General features: G+C 40.7%; 1 protein-coding gene across 1 annotated transcript in view; it reads right to left on the bottom strand.

Annotated features, from left to right (window-relative positions):
- The window catches only part of snd1 (staphylococcal nuclease and tudor domain containing 1), a 229366-nt gene that overhangs the window by 186879 nt on the left and 15064 nt on the right, over nt 1–27423 (bottom strand). The window contains exons 6-10 of the mRNA XM_012869710.3: nt 27070–27161; nt 26263–26421; nt 26061–26167; nt 25621–25711; nt 17412–17516 (exon numbers count right to left, since the gene is read on the bottom strand). Of these exons, the coding sequence (XP_012725164.2) occupies nt 17412–17516; nt 25621–25711; nt 26061–26167; nt 26263–26421; nt 27070–27161 (554 nt within the window). The remainder of the gene's footprint in view (nt 1–17411; nt 17517–25620; nt 25712–26060; nt 26168–26262; nt 26422–27069; nt 27162–27423) is intronic.

Raw genomic sequence — 27423 nt, 5'->3', positions numbered from 1 at the left:
GGCTACCTTTCTTACCTGTACAGGTCGCTTTTGGGGGGAGGGGAAGGGAGGGCATTGCTTTTGTAACTATGGTTAAAACATTACTTATGTGTTTTAGACTAGAAAACATTATTGAACGTGTTTAAGGAAGATTTTAGGTGATTTTTTTGTGTTTTGCTAAATTTACCTGAGCTTGGATGTTTTACCACCCTTCTTGCCCTATCCAAAGGCCCGGAAATGAAGAAGGCAGGAGATTGTTGTCACATACTCTAAGCAGACAGTAATTTGTCAGAAACTGTTGCAGCTTCATTCTTGTATAATTGACCTTTTGGTATCTTCTTGGTCCAGTTTTCTTCATCTTTTAGCAATATTAGAGTTAAGCTCTAAGCAGACCGCTGCTTTCACTGTGGTGTGCTGATAAGGAAATACGAATAACCAATGACTAGAACTGAAATTTGAGTAAATAAATGGTGCCAATTGTGAAATCCCTAAAAGATTTCAGTTCCTTTTTTAAATTATGCTGTACATATTATATTTAATTAAAAGCAAGAAATGTTAACATGGGTATGAAGACTTATTGTATTCCCTCTGCGTGGGTACAAAAGGATTTATGAATGGAAAATAGAACCACGAGGGCTATAAGGGCAACATGTGGGTAAGAAATGATGATGCAAACTGACCTGGAGACAAAGGAAGTGTGCCTGGATGTATAAATGTTTAGGATTCAATTACTGTCTTCAAGAGGAAATTTGTGAGAGAAAATCTCTAAAAAGGCAGCATCATAGTGGCAGAACTCTTTCTATGATACTTTGTCGTTTGACATAGCCGAGCTGCAAAAGAACAGAATGATGTTAGTGGCCCTTGCTGGACTTATTAAATTATGAGTTAAGTGTGTTTGTGCCTTCCTTATTCAATCAGTTCCTTACTATCCACCTTCTCAAGCTGATTCAGCAAAATGTAAATTCTCAGAGCTGCTCTCACACATACCAAGTGGAAATCCCTCAACGCTCAGCCAAAAGGTGAGTCAGAAAGACAGTTTCAGATTATCTCAGGGGTGAGCAAACCCAGTCCTCGAGGGCGGGTTTCCTGCGTTTTCTAGACATGTTCCTGCTTGAACATGCATGACTTAAATGAATGGGTGCTTAGCAGACTCATGCAGAACCATGTGACATGAAGGCAAGATAACATGACCATTTCAAGCAGGAGATTTGGAGAAGGGCAGTGAAAAAGCAGATCACGGGCCCCCTGAGGACCAGCGCTGCCCACTCCTGAAATAGCCCGAGTACTTCACTTGCACGGTGCATTGAAAGGAGCCATGGAGCCTTCATGTTGCCCTGAACCTTAATTTCATGGATTTTGTTTTTAAAAGAATGTAACCAGCCAAAAAGGAGCTACAAGTAAGATATTTACTGTAAAATCAACCTAAATACTTCTCATTTGTCACCTGGGATGGAAGTAGCATTCCCTATAAACAATCAGTCCTCTCCAACAATGTCTGAGTCACGGTTTTCTCCTCTCAAACCACTTCGGTTCAGAGCGTAGCCCGTGTTTACTTCCTGGTTCCTGAGCCAATCTTATGAGAGTTCCCAGGGTTCCAAACTAAGTGCAGCATTTTGGTATTTTAACTCGGCAAAGAGCAGCAGCCTGCAAACATGGAAGCCAGTAAAAGAAGCGGACCGGAAATAGAACAGGATACAATGTCATATACCTATCCTGTGTGGGTAACAATTCACAAGAGCAACACACCGTTTAAAAATGGCATATTAGATTGTTGTGACTGGCAAGCTGCTGTACCGATTTGAGCCACAAGGTGTTAGTATTACTTATAGCTCCTTTAAGTTTACTAGGGCAGGGCTCCTGCAAAATTTATGTCAAAATTCCCTAATTTTCTCTGTCCTTCTTTGCCACCATTTCAGAATTACATTAAAGCACAGAAATGGGCAGCTGGATGAATTGACAGTTTGATGGATGGCTTGGGAAATCAAACAAAATGGGACTGGGCCTAAAGTCTGTATATAAAAAAAATAACTTTTTGTTCAGCACCTATCAAAACCTGAACAACAGTTGAAGCTAATTTCATACTTTGAGATGCTGCCAGTGGTTTTGCTTCTTTTGGATAAAGCCTATTCATGCCAATGCTTCAATATAATTGTATATAATTGACAAAGGACAACACAACAGAACTGCTTCTACAAAGAGCGGCAACAAAACAACCCAAACAGGACTGGTGAATTAATAAAAAATAATTCTCAACTAATAGGCTGTAGAAAGACAACCGTGTCACTGTGAAAGAGCGTAAATGTCAGCACTGTATTCCAATTAGAGACAGGCAGCAGTGGAGCAGATACTATGAGTGCACCATTCAAATATCATGCCTCTATGATGTGCGCAAACTAAGAAAAGTGACAGAAGCGAGGTCAAAGTGAAAGGGAGCTGCCAACAGGAGATGCCAACAGAAACTGCCGCTTAATGATACATTGTGCATCCTGGGTTAAATATAATCCAAACAATCGGAAAACAAAAAGGCCGTCTTTTGCCAGTCAAATGATAAATACAAACAAGGTTCTCCCACACGGATAATACAGTGAAAAATATAGTGACTGGTCTAATTATTTAGCTATGGAGCCATATTCAGCTTCATTCACCGGGTAAAATGACAACATCAGCATCATTAAATTACTCCAGACAACCTTTCCGTACCATCATCCATAAACTGCTATTATGCAGCAGCAGTAAGGTTACAGATAGAGGAGAGAGTCGGAGCGATGTCTCAGCCGTAACCGAATAAAAACTGTTCCCGCTCGCTATCCTCAGGGGGAGTTTTGTTCTATTTGGGGTGAATTCCCTTCATTCTATATTACCCACTAAGGCTTGGGAATCATCTTTGACTACTGCAGAGGCACGGTGCATGTTGGATTGTACAGTGTCGCAGGGCTGCGGGGTCTGAGGCTGCGAGTGTGTGGATGTTACTGCTGGAAGCATTTTAAGCTTCTGAAACATCAAGAGAGAAATCATGACTCAGGAGAATGTCATTTTCTGATGTTGGGTTGGGGGGGGTGGGGGGGGGGTATACAGTAGTAGGCCTCGGTTTTGCATTTAGCTGATTGAGTGGAGTGTTGTTTGTGCAGAACCGCTCTTTTGGGAAAAATCCACTCTGCATGCATGTGTCTCAGACAATGAGGGCATTATTTTTGATAACACAAAGCTCTGGGAGTTTTAGACAAACAGTCAAGGTTTACTGTAGTGCTCTTTACAACATGACTCAAACACCCATGCATAAACAAAAAAAAACCGCTTCAGAGATTTGGGGCTTTAAAGGATATGGCCCAAGAGAAAAAATAAACTAGCACAAGCATTTTGTTTTTTTTTAAAAGCTGGTGATATATTAGAATAAGTGGAGCTAAGGATATCCAGCAGGTCAGGCAGTATCTCTTGTTAGAATTAATTTTAAAACCATAAGATGAGATTATCAGACTATTTCCATTTATTTATATTATTTATTTATGTTTAACTCAAGAAAACCCCAGATGCATTAATAGACTGATTTTGTGTTTGCTTCCATTATTCGACCAGCCAAACATCAAACAGTGCCAATTCAGGGGGAAATTGTCCTATTCCAATTTTTTGTAGATCTTTGCATTGAAAGACTTGAAATTAGCGAACTGTCCCAAAAATCAGATCATTAAACATTATGATATTCAAATCAAATGTCAAAGTTTATGAGAAACTTTCTGCTAAAGTTTCACCCCATGAGAATGGCTGGAATATTGTAAATATTTATAAACCAAATTAAAAGATTCTACATTTTAAAAAGTAGACAAGGTAGCGTTAGCCGAACACACCGGCAAACTGCTCCCCACCAAAACGCTGTCAGCAGGAATAAAATCTAACCTTATTAAAGATCGCTGCCGAATATGTCATGTTTAGAAATGGGCTAGGGCAAAAGTTAAAACATTTTTTATAACTATAGCTATAACAAAGGTAACTACCCTTTAGTTGTTAATGTTTTTTAATACATACTGAGGCAGACATTTAGAGCACCTGAAAAATGTTATATTAATATTCCTTCTAGCCACTCTGCTCTCTCTAAAAGAGGAATAAGAGCTTTAACCGCTTATATTAGCTCATTAATAAAGTTCTATTCTGCCCAAATAGGCCTGGGAAAAATGGAAACAGAAAAAGAAAACACTTGTAAGCTTTTTTTTTTTCAGCCAGCAGACAGACAGTGCACAGCGACAGGAGGGTAGAGAGCGCTCAATCTCACCCCGTCGCCCATGCAGAAAATTACGGCACACTCAGATGGTCTACTAGGTGATGAGAGGCAGCAGAACGACGATGCGTGAGATATAAGGAGCCACGCAACAGTTATCAGGGTCAGAGATCTCAGTGGTGATAAAGAATAGATGTTAAAAGACCTTTTGTGCAATCACCTTGGACAAGAGAGATTTCAGACCGCCTCCATCATAATTACATGTATGAAAGCTACACTTTGGTGCATAATCTGACTAAAGGAACATTGGAAAACTCAGGAGGCTGTACAAAGGTAGAAGGACCATTTGAGACATCAAGGGGGTTACACAGTTTTCAATCATATGGAATTTGCTTTATTAAAGTATCTGGCTAAGACTCTGTATCAGTAATTGCCTGTTCGGAAATGGCCGACTCATTTTGGAGATAAGAAATCCTGACATCTCTTGTACCTACGGTTTAAAAACCAAGTCGCCCCCTCTTTCAATTTAAAGCAGTCTCAGAGCGGTGCATAAGTTAACAGCTATTTGTGAAATCTTAGAGAGCCCTGGTCTGGAGAAAAGTTTTACCAGTTGGTAAAATACGTTTATAGAAAAATAATCATCTCACCATTTTCTTCCCTCTCGAATAAAGCTGGAGCATTTGCCGCTTTTTCCTCCTAACCCACAAGTGAACATTTGGTAAAAACAAAAAATATATCCATCCATCCATCCATCCATCCATTTTCCAAACCGCTTTATCCCTCATGGGGTTGCGGGGGGTGCTGGTGCCTATCTCCAGCGTTCACTGGGCGAGAGGCGGGGTACACTCTGGACAGGTCGCCAGTCTGTCGCAGGGCAACACAGAGACAAACAGGACAAACAACCATTCACGCACACACTCACACCTAAGGACAATTTAGAGAAGCCAATTAACCTGACAGTCATGTTTTTGGTCTGTGGGAGGAAGCCGGAGTACCCGGAGAGAACCCACGCATGCACAGGGAGAACATGCAAACTCCATGCAGAAAGACCCAGGGGTGTACTCGAACCCAGGACCTTCTTGCTGCAAGGCAACAGTGCTACCCACTGCGCCACTGTGCAGCCAAAAAAAAAAAAAAAAATAAAATAAAATAAAAAATATATATATTTTTTTTTTACTTTTCCCCTCTGATATTAAATGAAAGCATTATTAAAGTATTATTAATAATGTTTTTTGCAATGGCATGCAATGTCCCCCAATCATCCCTTTACCTCTATGGTGCCCCTGGTAATTGTTTTCTGCGCAGTGAGCCCAGGCTCTGTGTCAGTATGAGAGCTCTGTGTTCCAGATTTCGGTCATAAAGCCTGTTAGTGACAGGCTTGATGAGATATCTGTATTTTTAAGCAAAAGAGGGGCTAAAACACAGCACACACGCTGGAGGAGCGCCCTGCGCTCCTGTGACATACTCCTGAGGTGGAGGAGAAGACAGGTGAGGCGAAGCCGTGTTTGTGTCCATAATCATTCAGACAGTACATTGCTGTTGTTGAATCGTCAGCTAGCAGGTAGCTGAAGACTTTGTAGGTCTCTAAAAATGCATCTTCCTTTTAGCTTCCTTAACAGCTGACACCAGTATTATTTTCTATTAGATTTATTTGATAGGGACAGAAACACAATAAGGACAGCAGTCTGATGCATGGTGCTTATAGCGCGAGCTAGTTTACAGCACTTATCTCGAGATGGACTTCTGTAGACAGCTTATATTATTATTATTATTAAAAAGTTGTTAGAACAGCTAGTTTTAAAAGATGCGATGATGAGAAGCAGTGGTGCGGCATTTTATTTATACTTAATCTTTTTGAGGGATAATGGAAATGCAGCTATTTATCTATAAACAACTGCTTTAGAGGGTAGAATGAAGTTAATAAGGTGTCACTGACAAATCATTATGCAGATTATATCATATTTCTATGTAAAAATTCTCCCCTCAACTGATGTGGGTTTCTGTGTATAAATTCAATAAGACAATTGTATACACCATGCTTTCCTTTTTCCTTCTTAACACATTTATAAATAAAGAGACATTTCCAGAAACTTAATTAAAATTAGTGTGTGAACTTTAAACTTCTTGTCTTGTCAATCATTATTATTCAATAAATTGAATAATTTATGTTTCTTTTTAAGGTGAAAGATGCCTCTTAAAGAACGCCTTAAACTAAAAAATACCATGTTTTTCTAGTCAGCACAGTTGTTTGATATTGAATCTACGTAGAAATTTACACGCAGTCAGTTTAAGAGTTGTTGATTATGTTAGGATGTACTATAGTTTAATGTAGAACAACTGATAGCTAATTTCCTGCTGCTAGATGGACAGAAGGAAAGGGATGAATCAGATGAGGAGGTTGATTAGGATATTAGAAAAAGGCACAAAGCTACAGTTGACAGCACAGAGAGAATGAAGACAAGAGTCCGAATTAACAAAATACACAGAGCTTCAGTCAACAGGGAGGATGAGACAGGAGACAACAGACGGGGGAGAAAAAGAAGAGGGAAAGGAGAAATGTATATATGTACTAATAAAACATGAGCACACATAAATAGAAGAGTTTTAACCTAAAGTTTGGGGGTCAGTTTTGCGTTATGTTTTCTCATGTTGACAGGTAAGACTAGAGTAATGTGTCACTTTTCATTTTCTTGTTTGCCGTTTCATGTTAAAGCGGATCCAACTGTGCTGTTCTGAACAGGCCGTCTTCACCTCCGCTGTAACAGAACATGTGGGCTGCTTTATTTATTATCAGGGCCCTTATTAAAGTACACTATAATTGTATTGCACCCATTGTGTTTCTTTAAAGGCGTAATTGTGTAAAAACAAAATATGTTCAATGGTCTAGGTTTTTAATTGACATATCTTGCTCCTATGCAGGTTGGAATATCTCTATACCTCCTTATAATCAAAGAAGTCCGGCAGAAGGAAATTCTGATTGTAATAAAATATTGAATAAACATATACGCGGTATTATGTTCTATCATTTATCCCAGATTTTAATCTATTGTATAACTTTTTACTATTTTGTAACATTATAGTACATTGAACTGTCAAAGTTATGGGAAATTTGTACTAATATTCAGCACTAGAATCCAGTCAAATGTGCCCTATTTTACTTTAGTGGTCTCAGCACGGCCCTGTGTCTGATATATGTAACCTTGTTTATGGGTGCAGCTAGATCGCTATTACATCTGTTGGACATGTAGGGCAGCTTTCTAAAGTCAGGACTGTAACAAAGCAAAAGAATCCCAGTGTTATTTTGGAGGAAACAGTGTAGAAATCATTCAGCACTCCAAAATAAGGCCCCAGTTTGGATATAAGGAGCTGGTGCATCTGGAGAACGGTTTGATACTGATCCGCAAAGTCACTGGTTTTATCCTGCATGATATTGTTAAGAGTCTGTTGCACATGCCAGACAACTGCAAAGTCTCACCAAAAACTTCTATCAAACTCCATTAACTGCTGGTGATGCTGTCTAAATTGCCTAGAAGGCACCAAGTGTCTGGTGACCTTTACTTAGTGTTTGACTGGCTGTTGACTTTTGCTCAAAAACTATACTTTCCTGCACTTTAAAGCCACTTGTGCTCAGTATTACCATGGCATTTGCAGCCACTTTATGGTTCCATTCAACCAGTGATTAAGTGGGAAACTTTTCTTATTCTTCTTCGAAACCTTTTTAACTAAGCTTTATTTCTCACATCAACTCTCCTGCATGTGTGACAACCCCCCCCCCTCTGAAAATCATTGTCAAAACCCCACATCAGCTTAGGTCCAACAATTAACGCAGCAATTTGTATATTGTCCACTGAAGCAACAAGACAAACAAAACAGCAGGCCAAATCCTGGCCTTTTCAGCACCAACCTTCAAAAAGGAAGACGCGGCCCGTCTGTGGAGAGGGAAAGTTACAGGCTACCAAACTGTCTCACTTAGTCCGTTCCGCAGCACTGAGCCATAAGACGGGTAATCTTCCATGGTTGGCACCCTGCTCCGAAACCTCCACATCAAAACCTAATTTCCAGGCTCAGAACATTCATTACATTGAAAACTTTTTTTTTTTTATCTCTACTATGCCAGATGAGTACATTCTAAATTGGAAAATACCTTCCGGCATCTTAAATATGAACCTATATTAATATTTGTTTAGTAATTCTGATATTTAATGATTAGCAATGCACAATATTAAAAATTTCAACCGATAGATAACTTTCTGCTTTTCATGGCCAATGCCGATAAGTTCATATTCAATATAGTTTTTGCATAATCACAGCTTGTGCTGGATGCAGCTATAAAAAACTAATAATTTAGTTACTCCGGCTTATCTATAACAGCAAACAAAATGTTTTGGCTCTTCAAATGTTGACCATCCCTTTAAAATTACAGAACAGATTTATGGCTTAACTGCAAAGACATTTGTGAAGTCAAAAAGTAAAATGAACTCTCAAAAATAACCACAAGGTCAAAGAAAAAAGTGCAACTTCTTAAAAAATGTTCAGAGACTATCTGCAAAGGTATTTGTGTAGTCAAGTCAAACAATTTTCGAACATGAAATTATATGTACTAACATATGCAGGTCAGCCTCGGTTCCAAAAATTCAATAAAGTCAATAAAAGTGCATCCTCAAAGATGAGGTGAATAATCAACAAAAGGTTGTCTGACTGCATGAGGCATTGTAGAGATGTTTTTTTTTTTTGGAAAATCTTGGAGAAAATAAAATAAAAATTTAACTTAACCACTTTCTACTCATCATTTACAACCCCCATTGTCTTTGTCGCCATTGTCTTATTTTCTAGGTGAGGGCATCAATGGTAGATAAAATTCCACCAGATTTAATTAATTTATTGGCCATTTTTAATCGGAAAAAATGTACTAGTCGGGCCGATATTTTTTTCCAAATCGACCGATATTTTATCAGTCTGATAAATATTGTGCATCCCTAGTAATGACGCTATTTATGATTCTGATTTGCTACATAGGAGGGTTGCATGGTGGGGCAGTGGTAGCACTTTAGCCTTACAGCAAGAAAGTGTGAATTCTGGCCTGGGGTTCTATAAGCATTAAGTATACATGTTCTTCCTTTAAAAGGAGTCTCAGAGGTTTACCTCAGACTTCTTCAGGTTCCTCTCCAAGTCCAAAAACATAGCCGTTAGGTTACTTGGTTGCTCTAAATTGCCCTTTGGTATGAGTGTGAGCATGATCGATTGGCCTTTGTCTCTCCGTGTTGCCCTGTGATGGACTGGCAATCTGTCCAGGGTGTTCCTCATCTAATAAATGCTGGAGATGGGCACCAGACCCAGGAGTCGTTAGATTTATTTTTTTTATGAAACATGATTTCTTAAACGTTGAACATCCGTATCAGTTACTTTAAGACATTGATGTTATGATCCTACATGCTAGGGTAATTCAGATGTAAATGTGTGAAATGAATAAAAATTAACAATGATTTGTGCGTTAATTTATTTGGCGACAAGTTCAACAGACTTGCCAAAGCTAATATTCTTCAGCTGGAATGGCAGCACTAGTTCAAATCCATTGTTTCAATATTTACCAATCCAGACAAAAATTGGCTAAAAACGTTTGCCATTGGTTGATAAGTCATATGTATGTGCCTTGCAAAAGTATTCCCTCCCTTTTTATGTTCTGTTGCCTCATAGCCTGGAATTGAAATGGTTTGAAAGTTTTCCAACCAATTTAGTTTCCCTTTAAGCCACTTACATGTTGCTTAAGCAGTATGCTTCAGGTCACTGCCCTGCTGGAAGCTGAACCTCTGTTCTGGGGTCAAATCAAGACTATCCCTGTATTTAGTACCGTCCATCTTTCCCTCCACCTAGACCTGTTTCCCAGTCTCTGCTGCTGAAAAACATCCCGCGGCATGACGCTGCCACCACCATGTTTAGCTGTAGGGGATGGTGTTCTTGGGTGATTAGATGTGTTCGCTTTGTGTCAAACATCGTTTGCCTTGGCGGCCGAAAAGTTCAGTTTTAGTCTTACTTTGCCAGAGCACCTTCATCCAAACTATTGGGGGATACTTAGCGGTGCGGCAGCGTCTGAGGCCAATCACAAATGGTTTGTTTATGCTGACAGTTCATGTGACACTTAGATTGCACACGTGAAGTTCATTTCTCTAGTTTTAAGGGGAGTCACAGAAAAAGAAATACTCATAGGAACATGCAATATACACATGCCGGATGGAATGCAACACAACAGGTAAACTGAAGAGAGGGTGAATACTTTTGCAAGGCACTATAACACTGATCAGTCATCACATTGTGACAAATTCTCCATTCCCAGAAATGTTTTTGGCCCAGGTTGTCTTACCTTGCAACTTTTCACATTTTATCACATTACTACCCAAAAATATAAGTTTATCTCTGATTTTGCTCAAAAGTGCAACACAAAGTCGCACATAATTTTGAAGTGAAAGCAAATGGATGCATGGTTTTCAAATTTTGAAGAAAAAAATCCTAATATGTGGCATGCATTTGTGCTCACTCTGATTTACTCTGATACCCTTGAATAAAACCTAAAATAAAATCAAAAACTAAAAAGGCCTGAGAGGTTTGTTACAGAACATGAGGAAACAAACTGCATCATAAAGGAAGAAATCAAACAGGCCAGGCAGAAAGTTGTGGAGAAGTCTATAGCAGTGGTCGGTTATATGGCTATTCCTAGCTCTCAGTATTTTTGAGTGTAATTTGATCCATCTATTGAAAATATAAATAGCATGGCAAAACTAAGTCCCAATAAAATGCACGCCAATGTGGAGCTGTAGAGTGATAAAATCTGGAAACATATAAATAATCACCAATATCCGTAGAATTTCTTTGTGAATAGAGAATGCACAAATAAAGTTACTACACTGACTTTTTGATGGGTAAAATGCATTGTGTTGTATATTTGTGTAAAACCTTCTGAAGAAGCACTCTGACCATGTGCCCTTATTACCTGGCCACCTTTTTAACCCAATGTCCAACTTTGAAATGGCCTTTAAAACTAAAATGACACAGCTAAAAAGTCTGCAAAACAAAGCATTGCAAACCCTAATTACTGTGGCTCAGCTGCTACTACAGAGTAAAACTAGTATAAAAACGAGTGAAGATGGCCGATGCACTAGATCTTTTGCCCAAAAGGACGCGTGTAAGTTCAAGGTCATACCAGAGAGTTCTAACATGCAAACATTTTGGTCTAAAGTTGAAGGACAATTAATCCATGAAAGTCAAATACTATGAATTAGAAAATGTACCAGAATAAAAACTATCACAAACAGGTGCCAATTTAAAGAAACAAGTACATAGGAGAGCTAAATGTTTAATAATAAAACCAAAAAGGCTTTATATTAATTAATACTGCACAGTTCCATTTAACAACTTCAATCGTTTATGGCTAGTTTTAAGGTATAATCAAAATCTATTTAATCTCTCGGTTAATTAATAACAAAGAAAAAAGTATTTTAAGTTGATTTTGATTCATTTAAAGTTTAAAGGTGCCATACTTCTAGATCAGTCTGCAGTGTAAAAGGATAATTAATAAAAAAAATTAACATTTATCTCAAAATCAAAGAGAAAAGAAGCAAGACAAAATCATTGATGGGTTTTCATTTAATTGGCATCAAGTCCAGATGTGGAGAGAAGTTCCTCTCACTACAACGTTTATCAGGCACACGTTGCCATTACCAGGGTGGAGTCCCTTTTGCCATCATAATTGCCTCAATCCTTTGTGGCATAGGTTCAACAAGGTGTTGGAAGCATTAAGAGGTTTGGCCATAGATTGCTGTCAATTTTTTTGGCTCCATATCCGAGACGTAAGCCCCCTGTTACACCATATCCCAACGGAGATTTAATGGATGGAGATGTGGTGACTGTGGAGGCTACTGGAGCACAGTACAGTCATAATGTTCACAAAACCAGTATGAGGTTGGCTTTGTGACAGAGTGCATCCTCCTGCTGCAAGTGGCCATCAGAAGAAGGGTACACAGTGGTCATAACAGGATGGACACTGTCAGCAAAGATACTGCGGTAAATTAAGGAGTTGAAACGATGTTTAGTTGGTACTAAGGCCAAACATTACCAAAACATATCCCTCACATCATTTCACCACCACCAGCAGCCAAAACTGTTACATTCATGTTTATTCTCAATTCTGAAACGACAATCTGAATGTTGCTTCGAGACTTGGATCAATTGACATTTTTCTTGTCTGTTATTTTCCTTTTTTTTTTTTTTTTTAAATACAGCCCCAGTTTTCTGTTCTTGGTTGACAGAGTAGACAGCTATGGCCATTGTGTCTCAAGGTCCGACGTGTTGTGCGTTCAGAGATGGTATTCTGCATACCCTGGATCGTCACAAATGGTTATTTGAGCTACTCCTTCCTTTCTATGCAGATCTCCAACTAGTTAACTACTCACCTTTCCTACTGATTCTGATGCTGTTTGACCTAAACTAAATTGTCTTGGTCAATCAGCTGAACTGCCGCTTGTGTTAAAAAGCAACTGAACAGGCGTAGTTGATAAAATGGCTGGTGAGTGAGGATCTGCTGAAGCAACATAACATCGAGGGATGAGCTGCAGAGATGAGAAGGTAGGGCTATATGTCGCAGAACTGGAATGAACCAGTCCATATAGTCTATTAGCGGTTAGACTCCACTTAAACCGCAAGACCGAAATATACACAAAGACACGAGACCATGGAGACAGAAAGCACGCACACACGAATACGGGTGTGAGTGGGTGTAACGGCGAGCTGCTCAGATGCACTGAAGTCTCTCCCCACTCATGTTTACATCCAGCTCGTCCTACTGCACATGTGAATAAAATGGGAAAGTGCAAAAAGAGAGAAGGGGGGGGGGGAATGAAGGAACAAAGAAGAATGCTGACTTCAACTCCCTAGCTAAAAATATCTCACATCTGAATATATACGCCACAATGGTAACACAGAGAGAAGAAGAAAAAACTGGAACAAAAAATAAGGGTGGTGGGGGTGTAAGAGCGAGTGAGGACACTTGTGTCCCATGTTTTTCTGCAGGCACACACCATTGGTCCACTAATCTGTCAGTCTGAGCACAATTAGTACAGTCATGAGAGGGAAGGGGAGAGTTGTGGTGTTGGGAGACTAAAACAAACCAGAGGAGACGGGGAGTGGAGAGGGGCTTGGCAGGACCTGTCACAGTTCATCAGTGCGCGGGTACATTGCATCTGGCCTGCATACTACTAAACAGCACACACACAGAAATCCACTTACTTACGGAATAAACCATCTAACATCTAGACTTTTGTTTGTTTTTTTAACAACAACTGGCAGAAGAAATCCCAACAGAAATCTAAATAAATCTGCATACGTTCAGATAGGCGGTGTAATATTAACATTCCGGCCTAATTTCGCCCATTTATTAGCGAGTCGTCTTGACGCGCACACAAACCGCACAGCGTGTCTGTTGAGCCCTTCTTAGTGTATGGTCTGACGCCAATTTTCAAGATGTTTCCTGACAAAGCCTAACCAAGCTTAAAGAGGCCCGTCTGCGTGTGTGCATGTGTGTCAAGGCTGTGCTTCAAACCGTAACAATGTCTTTACGTCCGTCTGCTGCCCTGTAAGGAAGAAAATGCCTCGCACATGACAATGTTAGCCAACATGATGTCGGTGCGTGTAAAGCCTCCGGCTGAAGGATACCTGCTGTGACCTCCTCTTGTCTTGACCTTAAGATGAGAGTCACCCCTACGGCTGAAGACCCAACAAAAATACAGCTTTTACAACCTGACACTCACAGAAGCCAACCCCCCCCAGCTTTTGGCTAAACACGTCGAGCCTTTTGTCTCACTGCAGATGCTTTGCAGATGATTTGGAGATGCTTTACAATTATTTTATTGGCCATCAAAACCACTCATGCATTTGTAATAAAAAGGAAAATTACACTGTCCACAATGGCCTCCAGTAACTGAAGGAAAACTATTACATCTGCATCTGTAAAGGTGAGCAGACAGGGCATGAAATTAGGCTCCCCTGCTCATACCCAGCAACAGCTTACTGAATTTAGTGGTCAGACGCCGCTGCAAAATGAAACCCGACAGAACTGCCTCATGCTTGAATGCAAAAAAAAAAAAAAAAATAGATATACACAGAGCCTTGCAAAAGTATCTGCACCCCAAGTTTTTTTCTTTTATTTTGAAATTTATGGTAAAGATCAACATAAAGTAGTGGATGATTCTGAATATAAAGATGTTAAAGATGTATGGATTTATTTTGTAAGGCGTGCATACTTAGACTCCATGACTAAATTTGTAGAACAAACTTTTACTGCACTTGCAGCTGCAAGTTTTTTTTTTTTTTTTTTAGATCAATCGCCACCAGTTGTGCACATTAACAAATTTAAAATGTTCAAATAATAAAAAGCAGAACAATCTCAGCCATATTGTACGACGACGTTAATTCTGGGCTTTGACTGGACCATTCTAATACATGAATAAGGTTATATCCATGTTGTATTGTTCCTATGTCTATTTTAGAATCTATTATCTTATTAATTTAGTTTGAATATTTATCATGTACAGAACATTAAAAAAAAAGAACAAGATGCCAAGAAAATGGTGACAAAGTAAAAAAAGGTCCCTACTAGTAGGTGAAACTCTGCCATTAGATTCTCAAATTATTTGCAGCCTTAAACAACTTTTCTTTCAGGACAGCCCAGGATTTAGCCCCATCCATTTCCATCAACCCTGTTAAGAAACAGCTTCCCCATAGTTTGTGGCTTTTCTTCCTGCCGTTCTTCCCATAAAAAGGTCAAATTTGTAGAGAGCATGACTGATCGCTGACCTGTGCTAACTGGAGGAGCTGCAGCTGCTCCAGAGTAAGCACAGCTTTCTGTGCAGACTCTCTGAATAGCTTTCTGGTTGTCTTGCTAACAAACCTGGCTGCTTCTCTAACAGACCCATAAAGTCCTTCAGAGAACAGTTGACATTGTACAACAGCAATTGTTTATTTAGGGGATCAAAGTAAAGAAGAACCAAATGCAATAGCAGGTCATGCTTTTCAAATACTTGGAAAAAAAAAATACATTTCTATACACCTGTTTTCCTTTTTCTTTTCAATCATGTGATACTTTGTATAAATCAATCCCATAGAATACACCTGTAGGTATATGCTTGCAACACTTTGTTTTGCTGGGCAGAAAGAAAGTTCAGGAAAGCTCTAGTTAAAAGGTCTCATCTGCAAACCTATCATAACTCTGCACTGCTGCCATAGCGACAACACTCAAAGCTGAGCCAACAGCGGTACAGACAGGCAGGCAGCTCTTTAGCTCAGACAAAAATAACTAGCTAACAAACACCAGCATTAGCACCATGTACAGCCCTTTAAAAAAAAGACAACACTACAGGCTACGAGATTTTATGCACAATGTAAGATCAAAAAAGAGAATACGCATTCATAACCGACTACATTTAAATATATTCATCTGTAAACAAAACCGCCGGGTTATCTAATATGTATCCGCCTGCTTTATCTCCAGTTTAATCGGATAAAAAATGTCAATCAGGTGCTCTAATGACCATCTGCCTGTTTAGAAATTACATTTTCATTGCAAGATTAGTCATATTTTTATCCATGCAGCACTCAAACAGGCTGATAAAACAAAGCTACACAATTAAATATGCATGAGGTGAAATAATAGCAGAACACAACTGTTCCAGTGTCAAAGCAATGCAACACACACATCACATTCACATCTGGGCTCCCTCTCCGGAGCTCCTTGTAACATACGACAGTGTAATGAAGCACAAAACACATACTGCTGAAGCATCTGGCGCGGGCAAAGACGGCGTGACAGACAGCATAAAGAGAAAGCACTGAGAACAGGAGAAATGGAACAGAATGGAGAACAGAAAGGGGGTAGAAAATTTAAAAAAAAAAAGCAAATCTAGAAAGGTAGAAAATCAAAAAAAATAAACTAAACTAGGACAGAGAGTTATGAGGACAAGCGGTGAGCTCCAAGGAACAAGAGAGGGAGACAAAACAGGGGGATTCTTTTTTTTTTTTTTTTTGCCCAAAGCTTGTCACAACCACAGAGAGACAGAACTAACACAGAAAAAGGGCACTGGTGCAGGTCAACGTTCTGACCGCAGTGTGCACACCCCCGGGGGGGAAAAAAGGATGGGAGAAAGTGACAGTGAGGAAGAGACAGGAGGAACAAACAGATGAAAGGGAGGGAACGATACAAAGCGGCATCTTAATGATGAGAGGCACTAACAATGGCAGTGAAGAGAACGAGAAAAGGAGGAGTGGTAATGAGGGCGGGGAATAAAAGGCAAAAGTGCAACGATAAAAAGAAAAAGACAGGAGGGAATAAACCATGAAAAGGAAGGAACGCAGAATGGGAGGAGTAACTTAAAACCATTAAAATACCCAAAAAGATGTTGGGCAAGCTGACTTTTACAACCAGGGCACCAGAAATAAGAGGCAGGCCTTTCTTGTTAATTAATACGGCACTAAACATAGCTTCAAATGCTTTTAAATATGCATCGCATTTGCACCTTTGTTCCAGGCGCCACTGATCACTTTTGAAAGAAACATGCGGCTGATGAGGCGCTTCAGACCGACGAGGGTTCAAAGATCTTCCTCTAAAGTCTCGACAGGGGCTCAATTAGAAGCAAAGAAATAAATAAAATAGAAATAGGAGGCGGATGATGAAGAGACATCCCACACAGCAGACATCTGTGTCTAGGCATCGCTGCACAGACGCAGCTTTTCCCCCCATCTGCGTCAATAAATATGCATTCCCCGGCGTCACATGGTCAATGGCACTGGCATGTATACGAGTGTTTTTGTAGTCCAGAACCGATTCTAAAAGATGGAGAGTGTGGTAGGAAAGAAGAGGGAGGGCATCGATTAGCCTCGCTCTCTGCAGTGCTGCAACCACTGGGTGTGTGCAAGTGTTTTACTGTGTTTGAATGTGTCCCAACTTAGGGCGCCACCAAGTGGTCAGAATTAATCCCCCAACTTGTTTGGAGATGGGAGAATCCCCGTGTGTGAGAAAGGAGGAGAGGAGAAGCTTGGGATTTTAAATCAAGAGGCAGACAGCTCTCTGTGCGCATATTATTTGACTGTGTAGCAAAAAAAAAAACTAAACTTAAAAGCGTCCAGTTACTCTGCGTAAAGATGACCACAAATAGAGTCTGACAGACAGGGTTCTCTGTACCTCTCCCTCATTCCTAGGGGGGCGGATGCTGGACAGGTGGATGGTTTTGTACTCTCCAGAGTTGAGCTTGACCACCAGGGCGTCGGCATTGACCACCTGCATCACCTGCAAAGACAGAGACAGTGGTTGGTGAGATGAATGCAGGACGGAGGCAAGCGATCAGCCGGATCCGAAGAAACTAAGATAACATGATAAACTAAATAAAGCTACGCACTTGGGGGAATATCACAGCCCTGCAAAGAAGAGGAGTGAAAAAAAAAAAAAAAAAAAACAAGCACTGCATTTTGCTGAGGGAGCGAGCGAGCGAGCTGGAAGAAAAATGGGAAGTGAAGGAGCACGAACGGGATAAATGGAGAGGAAGAGAGTCAGTCAAAAGTAACGGGAGGACAATAGTATAGATTGTGTGCCATCGTGAGCAGACGGCGCTGAGAGTGAGCTGAGGGAGAGTGAGGTCCGGACTGGCTGAGTAAGTGAGCTAAGGCCTCCCAGCAGGCCAGCGGGCTTTGGAGGACAGGACGAGGACGAGGACGTTCACCTATCTAGGGGACTGACAGCAGGGAGGGTTGAAGGAGGAGACGAAGTGGGAGAGGGGGGGAAAAAAAGGCTTTAAGAAAACAAACATCCTCTGAAAGACGGGCAGGCTGACTTACACAGGCTGCTACTCGACACTCACTAGCAGCTTCCTGCCTTAGAGATGTTTACAGGAGTAACTACAGTGCCTTGCAGTAAACTTAGTCTTTGAACTTCTTCACATTTTCAACTGTTTTGCAGGGAGTCCATGAGCAAGACTAGCGCAAAATATCAAAGTGGACGGAAAAGATTTGTTTCTCTTTACAATTACATTTAAATAAACTTTTTTTCTATCGTTTTGTTTTCACAAGTAATCTAGAAAGAGTGGCACTTAAATGCATTTAGCCCTCCTGAATCCATACTTTCATTCCCTGCTTCAAGTCTTAAGGGGTGTGTCTAGAGGAACTTTGCCCTTCTACACCTGCGGGTTTCAGATGTGGCCGTGCTCAAAGATGACTCAAATGGCCAAAAAAACTCCTTTGTGGGTCACTTAGCTCAAGGCAACATGGAAAATATGCAGGGCAGCAGCCCTTGAGTTCAGACCCCACTGCTCTAAATTGCACTGTAGCTCTGAAGGTCATCCACCTCAGCCCCAAAATCGTCTGCAGCTTCTAACCGGTTTGCTCTCAGCTCTGCTCTGTATTGAGCTTCATCCATCTTCCAATAAGCTTGGATCGACTTCCCTGTCCCTGCTGAAGAAGTGCATCCCAACAGCATGAGGCTCCTCCACCAGGTTTCACCACACAACGCCGTATTCAGGGTGATGTGCCGTGTTGGCTTTCCTTCATGCAGGTCAAAAAGTACTTGTTTCTACGCCAGCGGTCTCAAACGGCGGTCCACCGGGGGCTTTTAGACGCGTCTCTGCTTCAATGTGGCTGACTCCAATATGAGCTCATTAGCAGCGCTGGACGGCATGCTAGAGAGCTAGTTTAGCCATTTGAGTCAGGTGTGCAGGGCCAGGGACACGTCTGAAGGTTGCAGGACACCAGCCCTCGAGGATTTGAGTTTGAGACCACTGGTCTACACCTTTACCCACTTTATCTCTTTCTGGGGGTCCTTAAAAGGTGCACCATGGACTTTCTTGGCTTCTTTCCTGAATAACGCTCTACTTGCCCAGCCTGTCCGTACAGCCTCTTTCCATTTTCAGATGATAAATGGAGGAGTGCTTGATAAGATTGTCAAGCATTGAGATATCTAAGCCTTTAAACTTCTCTATGACTTTATGCCTGACCCGTCTCCTGAGTTCCTTGGTCTTCATGATGCAGTTTGTTCACTAAAGTTCTCCAGCAATCCTCCGAGGCCTTCGCAGAACAGCTGCATTTATACCGAGATGAAATCACACAGCTGGACTCGGTGTACGAGTTGGGTGACTTGTGAGGGCAACAGATTGCATTCCATTAAGCTAAGGAGTCAGAAACAACAAATTATGCACCTCCAAGACGTGCATGTGACAAACCGTGTGGGAAGAAGGATTTCCAACTCAACCCAGTCTATAAATGTGCTTTTTTTTTTTTTTTTTTGCTTTTTTTTTTCTGCGTCTGTGCTCTTTCATCTAACAAGACAGATTTGGGGTGCAATGTGATTGAGATGGAAACAGCATCCAAACCCTGAGCCTTTAAGTAGGCCACTTGCCGCAGACCGAGAAATCAATCGCCCAACACATGTTGCCACCCACTCCTCCTTTAAATGGCCTCACTCATCATTAGCCTAACTGCAGCTCAACTGTAGGTTGCACTTAGATTGAAGTCCCCAAACGAGAGATGCAGCTTGGAGCCGTACGTCAGCGAGAGCTGGGGCCGTGTGTGTGTGTGTGTGTGTGTGTGTGTGTGTGTGTGTGTGTGTGTGTGTGTGTGTGTGTGGCTGCGGTGGTGAGCGCTGAATTAACGCCACGTGTGAGAAATACTTTAAACTTCCTCGACACATATTTCAGACACGGGTCCGCGTGTGTCGGGCTCATCAGGATATTCATTATTCTATAGGAGCAAATAAGCCTCCCTTTGCGTTTGCCACCAGAGACCAGAAATTAGACCAACCCACATGCTAAATAGGCTGCCCACGACAGCAGCCAAAATACATCATACACTAATCACTGAGCTGAGAGGGAGCGATGCGGAGACATGGGGAGCAGAAGGGAGAGAGACGGAGAGGAGGAGAGGTGCATTGAGTAAATGCAAGGGTTGAGAAGTGTGTGTTTGTTGGGGGGGGGGGGGGGCATGCAATCACACAGCGACACACACCAGCCTACACAACTTCACACCACACCAAGGTCATTTTAAGGCCTGCCCAAGTAAATAAAGTGCAAGAGAGAGAATGTGGCAGGAACAGGACAAAAACGGCTCGGCATTTACTGGCTAATTATCGGTCCGAGAGGATGAGATGAGAGGCGGCAAAAAAAAGGAAGCTGGCGGTGTGTGTGAGGGGGGGAGGGGGGGGACCGAGGCACGGAAAGATGGAGCGAGCCAGGGAGACGGAGCGTAATCTCAGAGCAAATATCACAGAAAGAGAGACAGAGGAAAAGATGGTGAATAGATAGAAAAATGGAGCAGAAAGTAGTTGCCATGAGGGCCGAGAAGACAAATAGGCTGGCAGCATGACTCACTTGACTAATCTGAGGCGAGAAAGGTGGAGATCTACTGCCACCCTCTGCCCGAGGACGACATGACAGCTGCAGTGGCCAGGATCAGTCACTGCGCAGGAGGGATGTTGGCTGCCGTCAGGGAGATGTGTTGGTTGACACTTACGTCTATTGGGTTCATTTTTACACCCAGGAACGTAAAAGGCCTGGCCAGAACTTACTCATTACTCAAGTCACATCCACTTATCTAAAAGCTGCACCTGTGCTTTGAGTTTCTGTGCTGCTGCCAGTGGACATGATTTTGTCAGCCGGATTGCGGAGCGGCACGTCCAGGACGTCGGTGCAGACCCGAGACACGGGAGAACAAAAAGAGCAGCTGACAATTTGGTGGTTAGCCGATTATTCTGGTTCAGATTTCTAGGGAAAGAAAAACAGCTAAGCTGTCAGAAAATTTGCTCTGGTTTTAATTTCTTTAAAAGAAGCTGACGTTAAACAACTTCAAACCAGGCACATCCACCCTGAGGGAAATAATCCTGAGAAATGCGGGTTGTCAAAAGGTTCTGAGGACAGGTTCCCTCAGACCACCTTCAGAGGTGAACCTGAACTCAATCTGTCCTGGCGTCCTCACAATCTCTCTGTGGACTGTCCAGCCACTATGACGCCACATAAAGCTCTAATAATAACGTGCTAATGAAGGTGTGCACAGCAGCTTGACAGCTCGCCAGACGTTTTTACTGCGAAGCCTTTTTATGGATTAAAATCTTCAGTGGGCTTTTTGAGGTCCCACCTCATTTACTTTACTTCTCTCATCTGTTTAGAAAGTTTAAGATGTGCAACTAAGCTCATCAAGAGCGTGTAGCCAGACTACAAGCCATTCTGTTTTCTAGACTCATTTTCACAGCTGCACCGTCCCTTTTAGACTAACTTTATGAATATTTAAAGATATTTGTAAGTCAATCAGGCTTTAGATATAGAACCCCTAAAAACAACTAAATGAAAAGGGGAGGAGGAATAAAGGCAGGAAGGAAAGAACAAAGGAAGGACAAACAGATGGATGAATGACGGAGACTAAACAGAGTGGATAGATTTATAGTCAAAAGGGTTTAATGAATGGATGGAAGGACAAAAAGTCTGATGTAAGAACGGATGGATAGACTGATAGCTGGACGGACGGACGAACGCAAGGATGGACAGACAGGCAGAAGAATGGATGGACAGACGGATGGATGCAAGAATGGATGGATGGAAGAATGGATGAACAGAACTTCGACAGAATGGGATAGGTAAAAAGGTTAATATATTTTTTTCTCCTTATTTATCCAGATCTGTGTAACTTAAATTCACTTTCATGTTTTCTATGTTTTATAAGAGCTGTGTGACCAGGCAATAACCAATATAAATTCTAAGAACAACAATTTTGTATTACCCTAAACAAGCCCAAGCTGACCAGAGCAAACCTGCAAATCAATCCAACTTCAGTCACATAGTTCAACCTCTAAAACAAACATGTAGGTCAGTTTAATACGTTTTGCTGTAAATTGTGATGAAACTGGACAAAATTTCCCCTTACAACAAAGTTGTGGATTCTGTGCACATGACTCAGATGTCATAGCAGGCGTTAATCTACAGAACAGAGTACAGCTAAAGCACTCAACTAAAAACTGTTTTAATTCAATGTATTTATAAAGAGCTCGTGTCATCTTAAGCCAATCACACAGATTCCAAGTTAATTGCACACATTGCAAAATGATCCTAGGTATCCAACAAGCAGCAGTCAACTTCAGTTTATGTTTTTTTTTTTTTCACATTTGTTCTTCAGGAACTGGTTGTACTTATAGCCTGTGTCTGCAGAAAACCATCAGGGTCATATGCAGAGAACGCCTCTTAGATTCTAGGTAATTTGCCAATGAAAAACACTCCTATCTATCAACTGCTATGGCCCCCTTCTATCTACCTTTGTTACCCGAAACTTCACACCTAAACATGGTTTCCTGGCACTCTTTTTATTATTTTTTTTATTCTGCATTGGAAATTCTTAATTCTTGCATCCAGCCAGATGTTTTTTCTTATAATTGCAAAGCTGTTGAACATGAAATTTACCTCTAGCCATTTACTTTACAAAAAAACAAAACACTAGCTTTGTTTTGACATTTTGCGGCCCACTGATTAATTGGGGACAACTGAAGCCGAGCCTACATCTGCATCCTTAAGCTAGCAAAAAAACAAGACAAGAGAAACGAGTCAAAAATCAAAGATTCATCAGCTGGACAGACTTGGGGGAATTAGACCTGCTGTGCGTCTCCATTAATCTGTCACTCAGGTAATAGGAAGTGAAAAGTAGAGTAGACGAGGATGAGGGAGGAGTGTATTATGATAGGATTGATGGATAGACGTGTCCTTCTCAGAGTCCTTCCACTGCAGTATTATCTAGCGACACACGCCAAAGGGGTGAATACTGTGGGGTAATAACATGCTTGAGTAACCTTTTGCCTTTCGATTGTGCACTTAGTTATCCAACGGATCGGCCAGTAGAAGGGTCAGCAGGATGTTTTGAATGACAGCTGTCGGCCCACAAAGATAACGTTTTCAGTCTGCTCTCCATTAGACTATTGGTCCAGATGTTTTCTATGGCTCTTGTTCATGTACACAATAAAATGACTGGTCCTTCCCATCCTGGTATCAAAACCCTTTTTTTTAGTATAGGTTTAAGACATTAAGCAGTTCAAACACATAATAGGGATGTTTTATTCATTTTTTTCAGCCTCCCTTTTTCTGAGCAAGGGAAAAAATAAACAGAGTTTATGTTTGTGGCTTTCTTCTGTGTGTGCAGTTTATTAAAATCCTTCTGTAAGCAGATTGCCTAAGCAACACCTTTTATGTAACCCTCAGACGGGCTATGAATTTTTCAGGGTCTTAGAAGTTCAGGGTACAGAGGGAGAGCGAAACGAGACAAAATGAATAGTTGAAAAAGAAAACCAACGCTCTCCCAACTTTTCTTATATATATTTTGAACAAAATGAGGTCAGGATTTCAACTTTTCAAACTGTTTACAGAAGGCGCCCGAGTTCAAGCTGATGATTTGCTGCTAGACTGTCTAAAGTACATTAAAGTGACAACGAAAGGAGAACTTGTCATCTCCAGGAGACGATGAGATTAGGCTGCATTACTGAAACAGATCCAGCAGTCAGTCTTCCCTGGTTTGACTGTATATGTTAGGACAGCAAAAACAACTAGCATCCTTCTGCATTTGATATTAAGGACATTGCTTTGTGCCTGAGGCTGTGTCTGTAACATCCAAAGTCAATATTTCTAAATTCTTGGCTTTCGGGGTCACTCTGTGATGCAGTTATAGCGAGATACTTGCCATAAGGATCATTTGCCCAAGTTCTGGCCTCAAGGCTGCCGTCAGGAATTATTTGCACATTAATCTCAACTAGTTCAACGCTTCCCTTCATACTCAGTAAAACGACAGCAAGCGCTCCCTTTTAAAACTACCATCTTTGTTATTCTTCACGATATGCAATATTAGTTGCCAGTTGTATTCTAGCTTTTATGAGTTCACGCTGTTTGCTGGATGGACTCTCACTGCAGTGAATGCCAACACCTGACACAGAGAATACTGCTCTACACATTAAATGTCAGAGAATGTCAGAAGCACTGTAAGGATATATGAGAGCGAGGAAAATGCAGATTTATTGTCAGTGCAGTGTTTAATAATGTTGCCACTCCATGAGTTCCAAATATCAAGGTCCCATAGAGGGGACAAAGAGTTTCCAAAGCCTGTGACTAGGGCTGTACCATTCAGCCAAAAATCTCAATTGCAATATATTTCAACCATAATTGCAAACTAATTTTCACTTTTCTCTGCATTAACCACAAGCATTAAAAATGGCCTGTAGATAAAGTTGTTTGTAAAGAAGGACTATTTAAATAAAGAAATGTAATTTGGCAGTTTTTGTTAATCAGAATATTATTATTCAAGAGATTAGCTTGTTGGATTGGACATCAATCTTTGCTAAACAAAGTATAAGGTGCAACTAACACACAAGTCAATGAATTAAACAGTCTGACCAGTACTTAATGCTATGGTGAGATTCCTGAAAATGTCTGGTAAAAAGTATGATTATAAAAAACTAAAATAATAAAATTTGATTTAGTCACTGCTGCAACTCTCTTCCCTTCCATGTGGAGGAAAAACCCACTTTACATATTACGACACCTAAAGGACGCGTCTGATCCATTAATTGTTGCGTAGCCAAGAACTGCAGACTTCTGGGATTTGGAAATTGTGTCTTTTAAATTGCGATTATATTGCATATGCGACTAATTGTCCAGCCCTACCTGTGGTGGTTTGGGGAGCTATGTCTGCTGTCCGTTTACCAGGACAATCTTTAGAACGTGTTGTTTTATCCTCTGGTGTTGATCTTCATGGAGAAGCTAATTTCACCTTCCAGCAGGACATAGCACCTGCCTGCACCACCAAAAGCACCAGTACCTGGTGTAATAACCATGATATCGCTGCTAAATTGGCCTAAAACATCCCAGACCTAAACTCTCAGAATCTCTCCAAAGGAAGATGAGACACCAGAAGAAGCAACACAGACGAGCTGAAAGCTGCTAGAAAAGCTATATAGGCCTTCCTTAACACCTCAGCACATCCCCAGCCTCATCACCTTAATACCAAGGTACTGATGCAATGATTACACTAAAGGAGCTCCAACAAAGTATTGAGTATATTTCAAAAACATTCCATCTAAATAATGTATTGGTCTTAATAATATTCTATTTTATGCTCCATGTAAAAACTAATGAATGCAGACAGGTGTTTCACTTTTTGAATTTAACTGGCATCTTAAAAACCTTTATGATGTTCTAATGTATTGGATTTTCTTCTTGTGTCTTGACAATTGTTATAAATCAACGCTACATAAATAAAACGGATCTTATTGAGGTTCACCTCTGTTTTTTTTTTTTTTTATTGGTAACCAGTTATGGAAAATGTATAAATGATGGGAAAAAAGAACTATTAAGTGCCAGAAACACTTGCAGACTTTAAGATCTTACCTTGGCAACAAACTGTCGGTCCTTCTGGTCCAAGTTGGCGGTAGGAGCCACATAATCTTTCCAGATTCTGACTTTACGCTCTTTAGCCGACCTGGGATAGAAAAAAAATGCACTTCAGCCAGATGGTGGAAAAGCAAAGGCTTATTGAAAAGCAGCAATGTCAAGAAAACTGCACAAAAAATTATTTTTGAATAATAAACTTAACATAATCCTAGCATAACAGTTGAGTTTTTATCTTAACGGATTATTTTTTCTGCATTACCTGAGATAACCTTTGACAAGTAAAAAAAGCCTCTTAAGTGGCAATCAAGCATTTTGCTTTACCTTTTGGAATATTTCAATAAACAACCATTGATTAGCAACTTTTTCTATGCATTAATTTGTGAAATATCAATGAAATTGGAATAAAAATTAACCTATATTGCTCTAAAATGTCCTACCGTTCAGCAGCTCTGAGTTTCTCAGCTCCCTGGGTGTAAACAGCCATCGACCAATCCACGCAGCGGGCAAAGCCTTCCTTCAGCAGGAGCTCTGTGATATTGCCATTCTGACAGAACAAGATCCCCAGATAAACACATATCAGGGGAAAAAAGCAACATTTTCTGCCAGTGCCAACACAAAGTCTTGATTCCTGTGTATTACCGGGTGAAGGATGGTTCCCAGTATGATCTGGTTGTGACAGCTCTCTAGAATGATCTGAACATCTCGCTGCAGAAGACGGGACTCTGTGAAGAATTTGGCCTCCGCTGCGAATGGCTCGGGTGTTTCTGTTCCATCTGCTTCCCTTTTGAACGAGGGACACTGCAGACCCACCAGAAGCAAGAGTCAAGAGAAACATTTCCACACAGGAGAGGTATGTAGCCAGCTCACAATTATCGATAAATACAAGTTTGTTTTTGTACAAACAGGGAACGTGAATGAATGAAAAAAGTATATATATATATATATATATATATATATATATGCTTGTCTAATATCCTCCTGACTGATGTTACCGTGTTGCAGCTCTAATATCTAATCTCTTTTTGAAAGCAGGGGAAAAAAACAAACATGACACGCTCGTTGAGTTGACGCACCTTTGTGCATTGAGACAAAGAACACCTTGAAATGGATCTAATATCCTCAAGTACGAGATGAGATAGATTAGTTATCCTGAGTGGTCTACTGGCAAGGCTAGACTGCGTGAAAGAGACGGATGGGGAAATTGAGTTGCTCAGATATGACACTAGTGGGACAGCCAAACCAAAGCAGGTGAGAGGAGAAAAAAAAAAAAGAACAGTTTCTTTTCATGTCTTTTCTGCTGCATTGCAATAAAAGTCAGTCAGAGCCATTTAGTAATTTAAAAAATAAAAAGTGGGGAGGGAATGCAGTGTTTTCTTTGCATATATAGCCACTGAAATGTCTTAACCCACTATAAAATGCTAAAGTAAAAGATCAAATGATTGTTACCTTGACACCAGACAGCATAACAGTGACCAGGTAATAGTCTGGCAGCAGCAAGGCACGAACAACGCTGCCGTCACGCACATGCTCAATGATGGCTGGGTGGAAGAAACAGAAACAGGTGAAGAGGGTAAACGGCAGGTTGTACATGTGGGACACAAATTATCCTGGTTTGTTTAGCTTTTTATGAACACAACAGAAAAAAATTATGATTTTTCTGTCAGATGGCATTCTGTTGCTGCAAAAAACTATCTGTATCAAATATGTTAATCGATATAGGATTACGGGTTTCTTGCAGAAATATTGATACTCGCTAAACTGCCACAGATTTTATTGTATTTTTACTGGGATTTTATGCAA

Source organism: Fundulus heteroclitus, chromosome 17, assembly GCF_011125445.2.
Source record: "Fundulus heteroclitus isolate FHET01 chromosome 17, MU-UCD_Fhet_4.1, whole genome shotgun sequence".
NCBI classification, from domain to species: domain Eukaryota; kingdom Metazoa; phylum Chordata; class Actinopteri; order Cyprinodontiformes; family Fundulidae; genus Fundulus; species Fundulus heteroclitus.
This window is presented reverse-complemented; position numbering and strand designations above follow the sequence as displayed.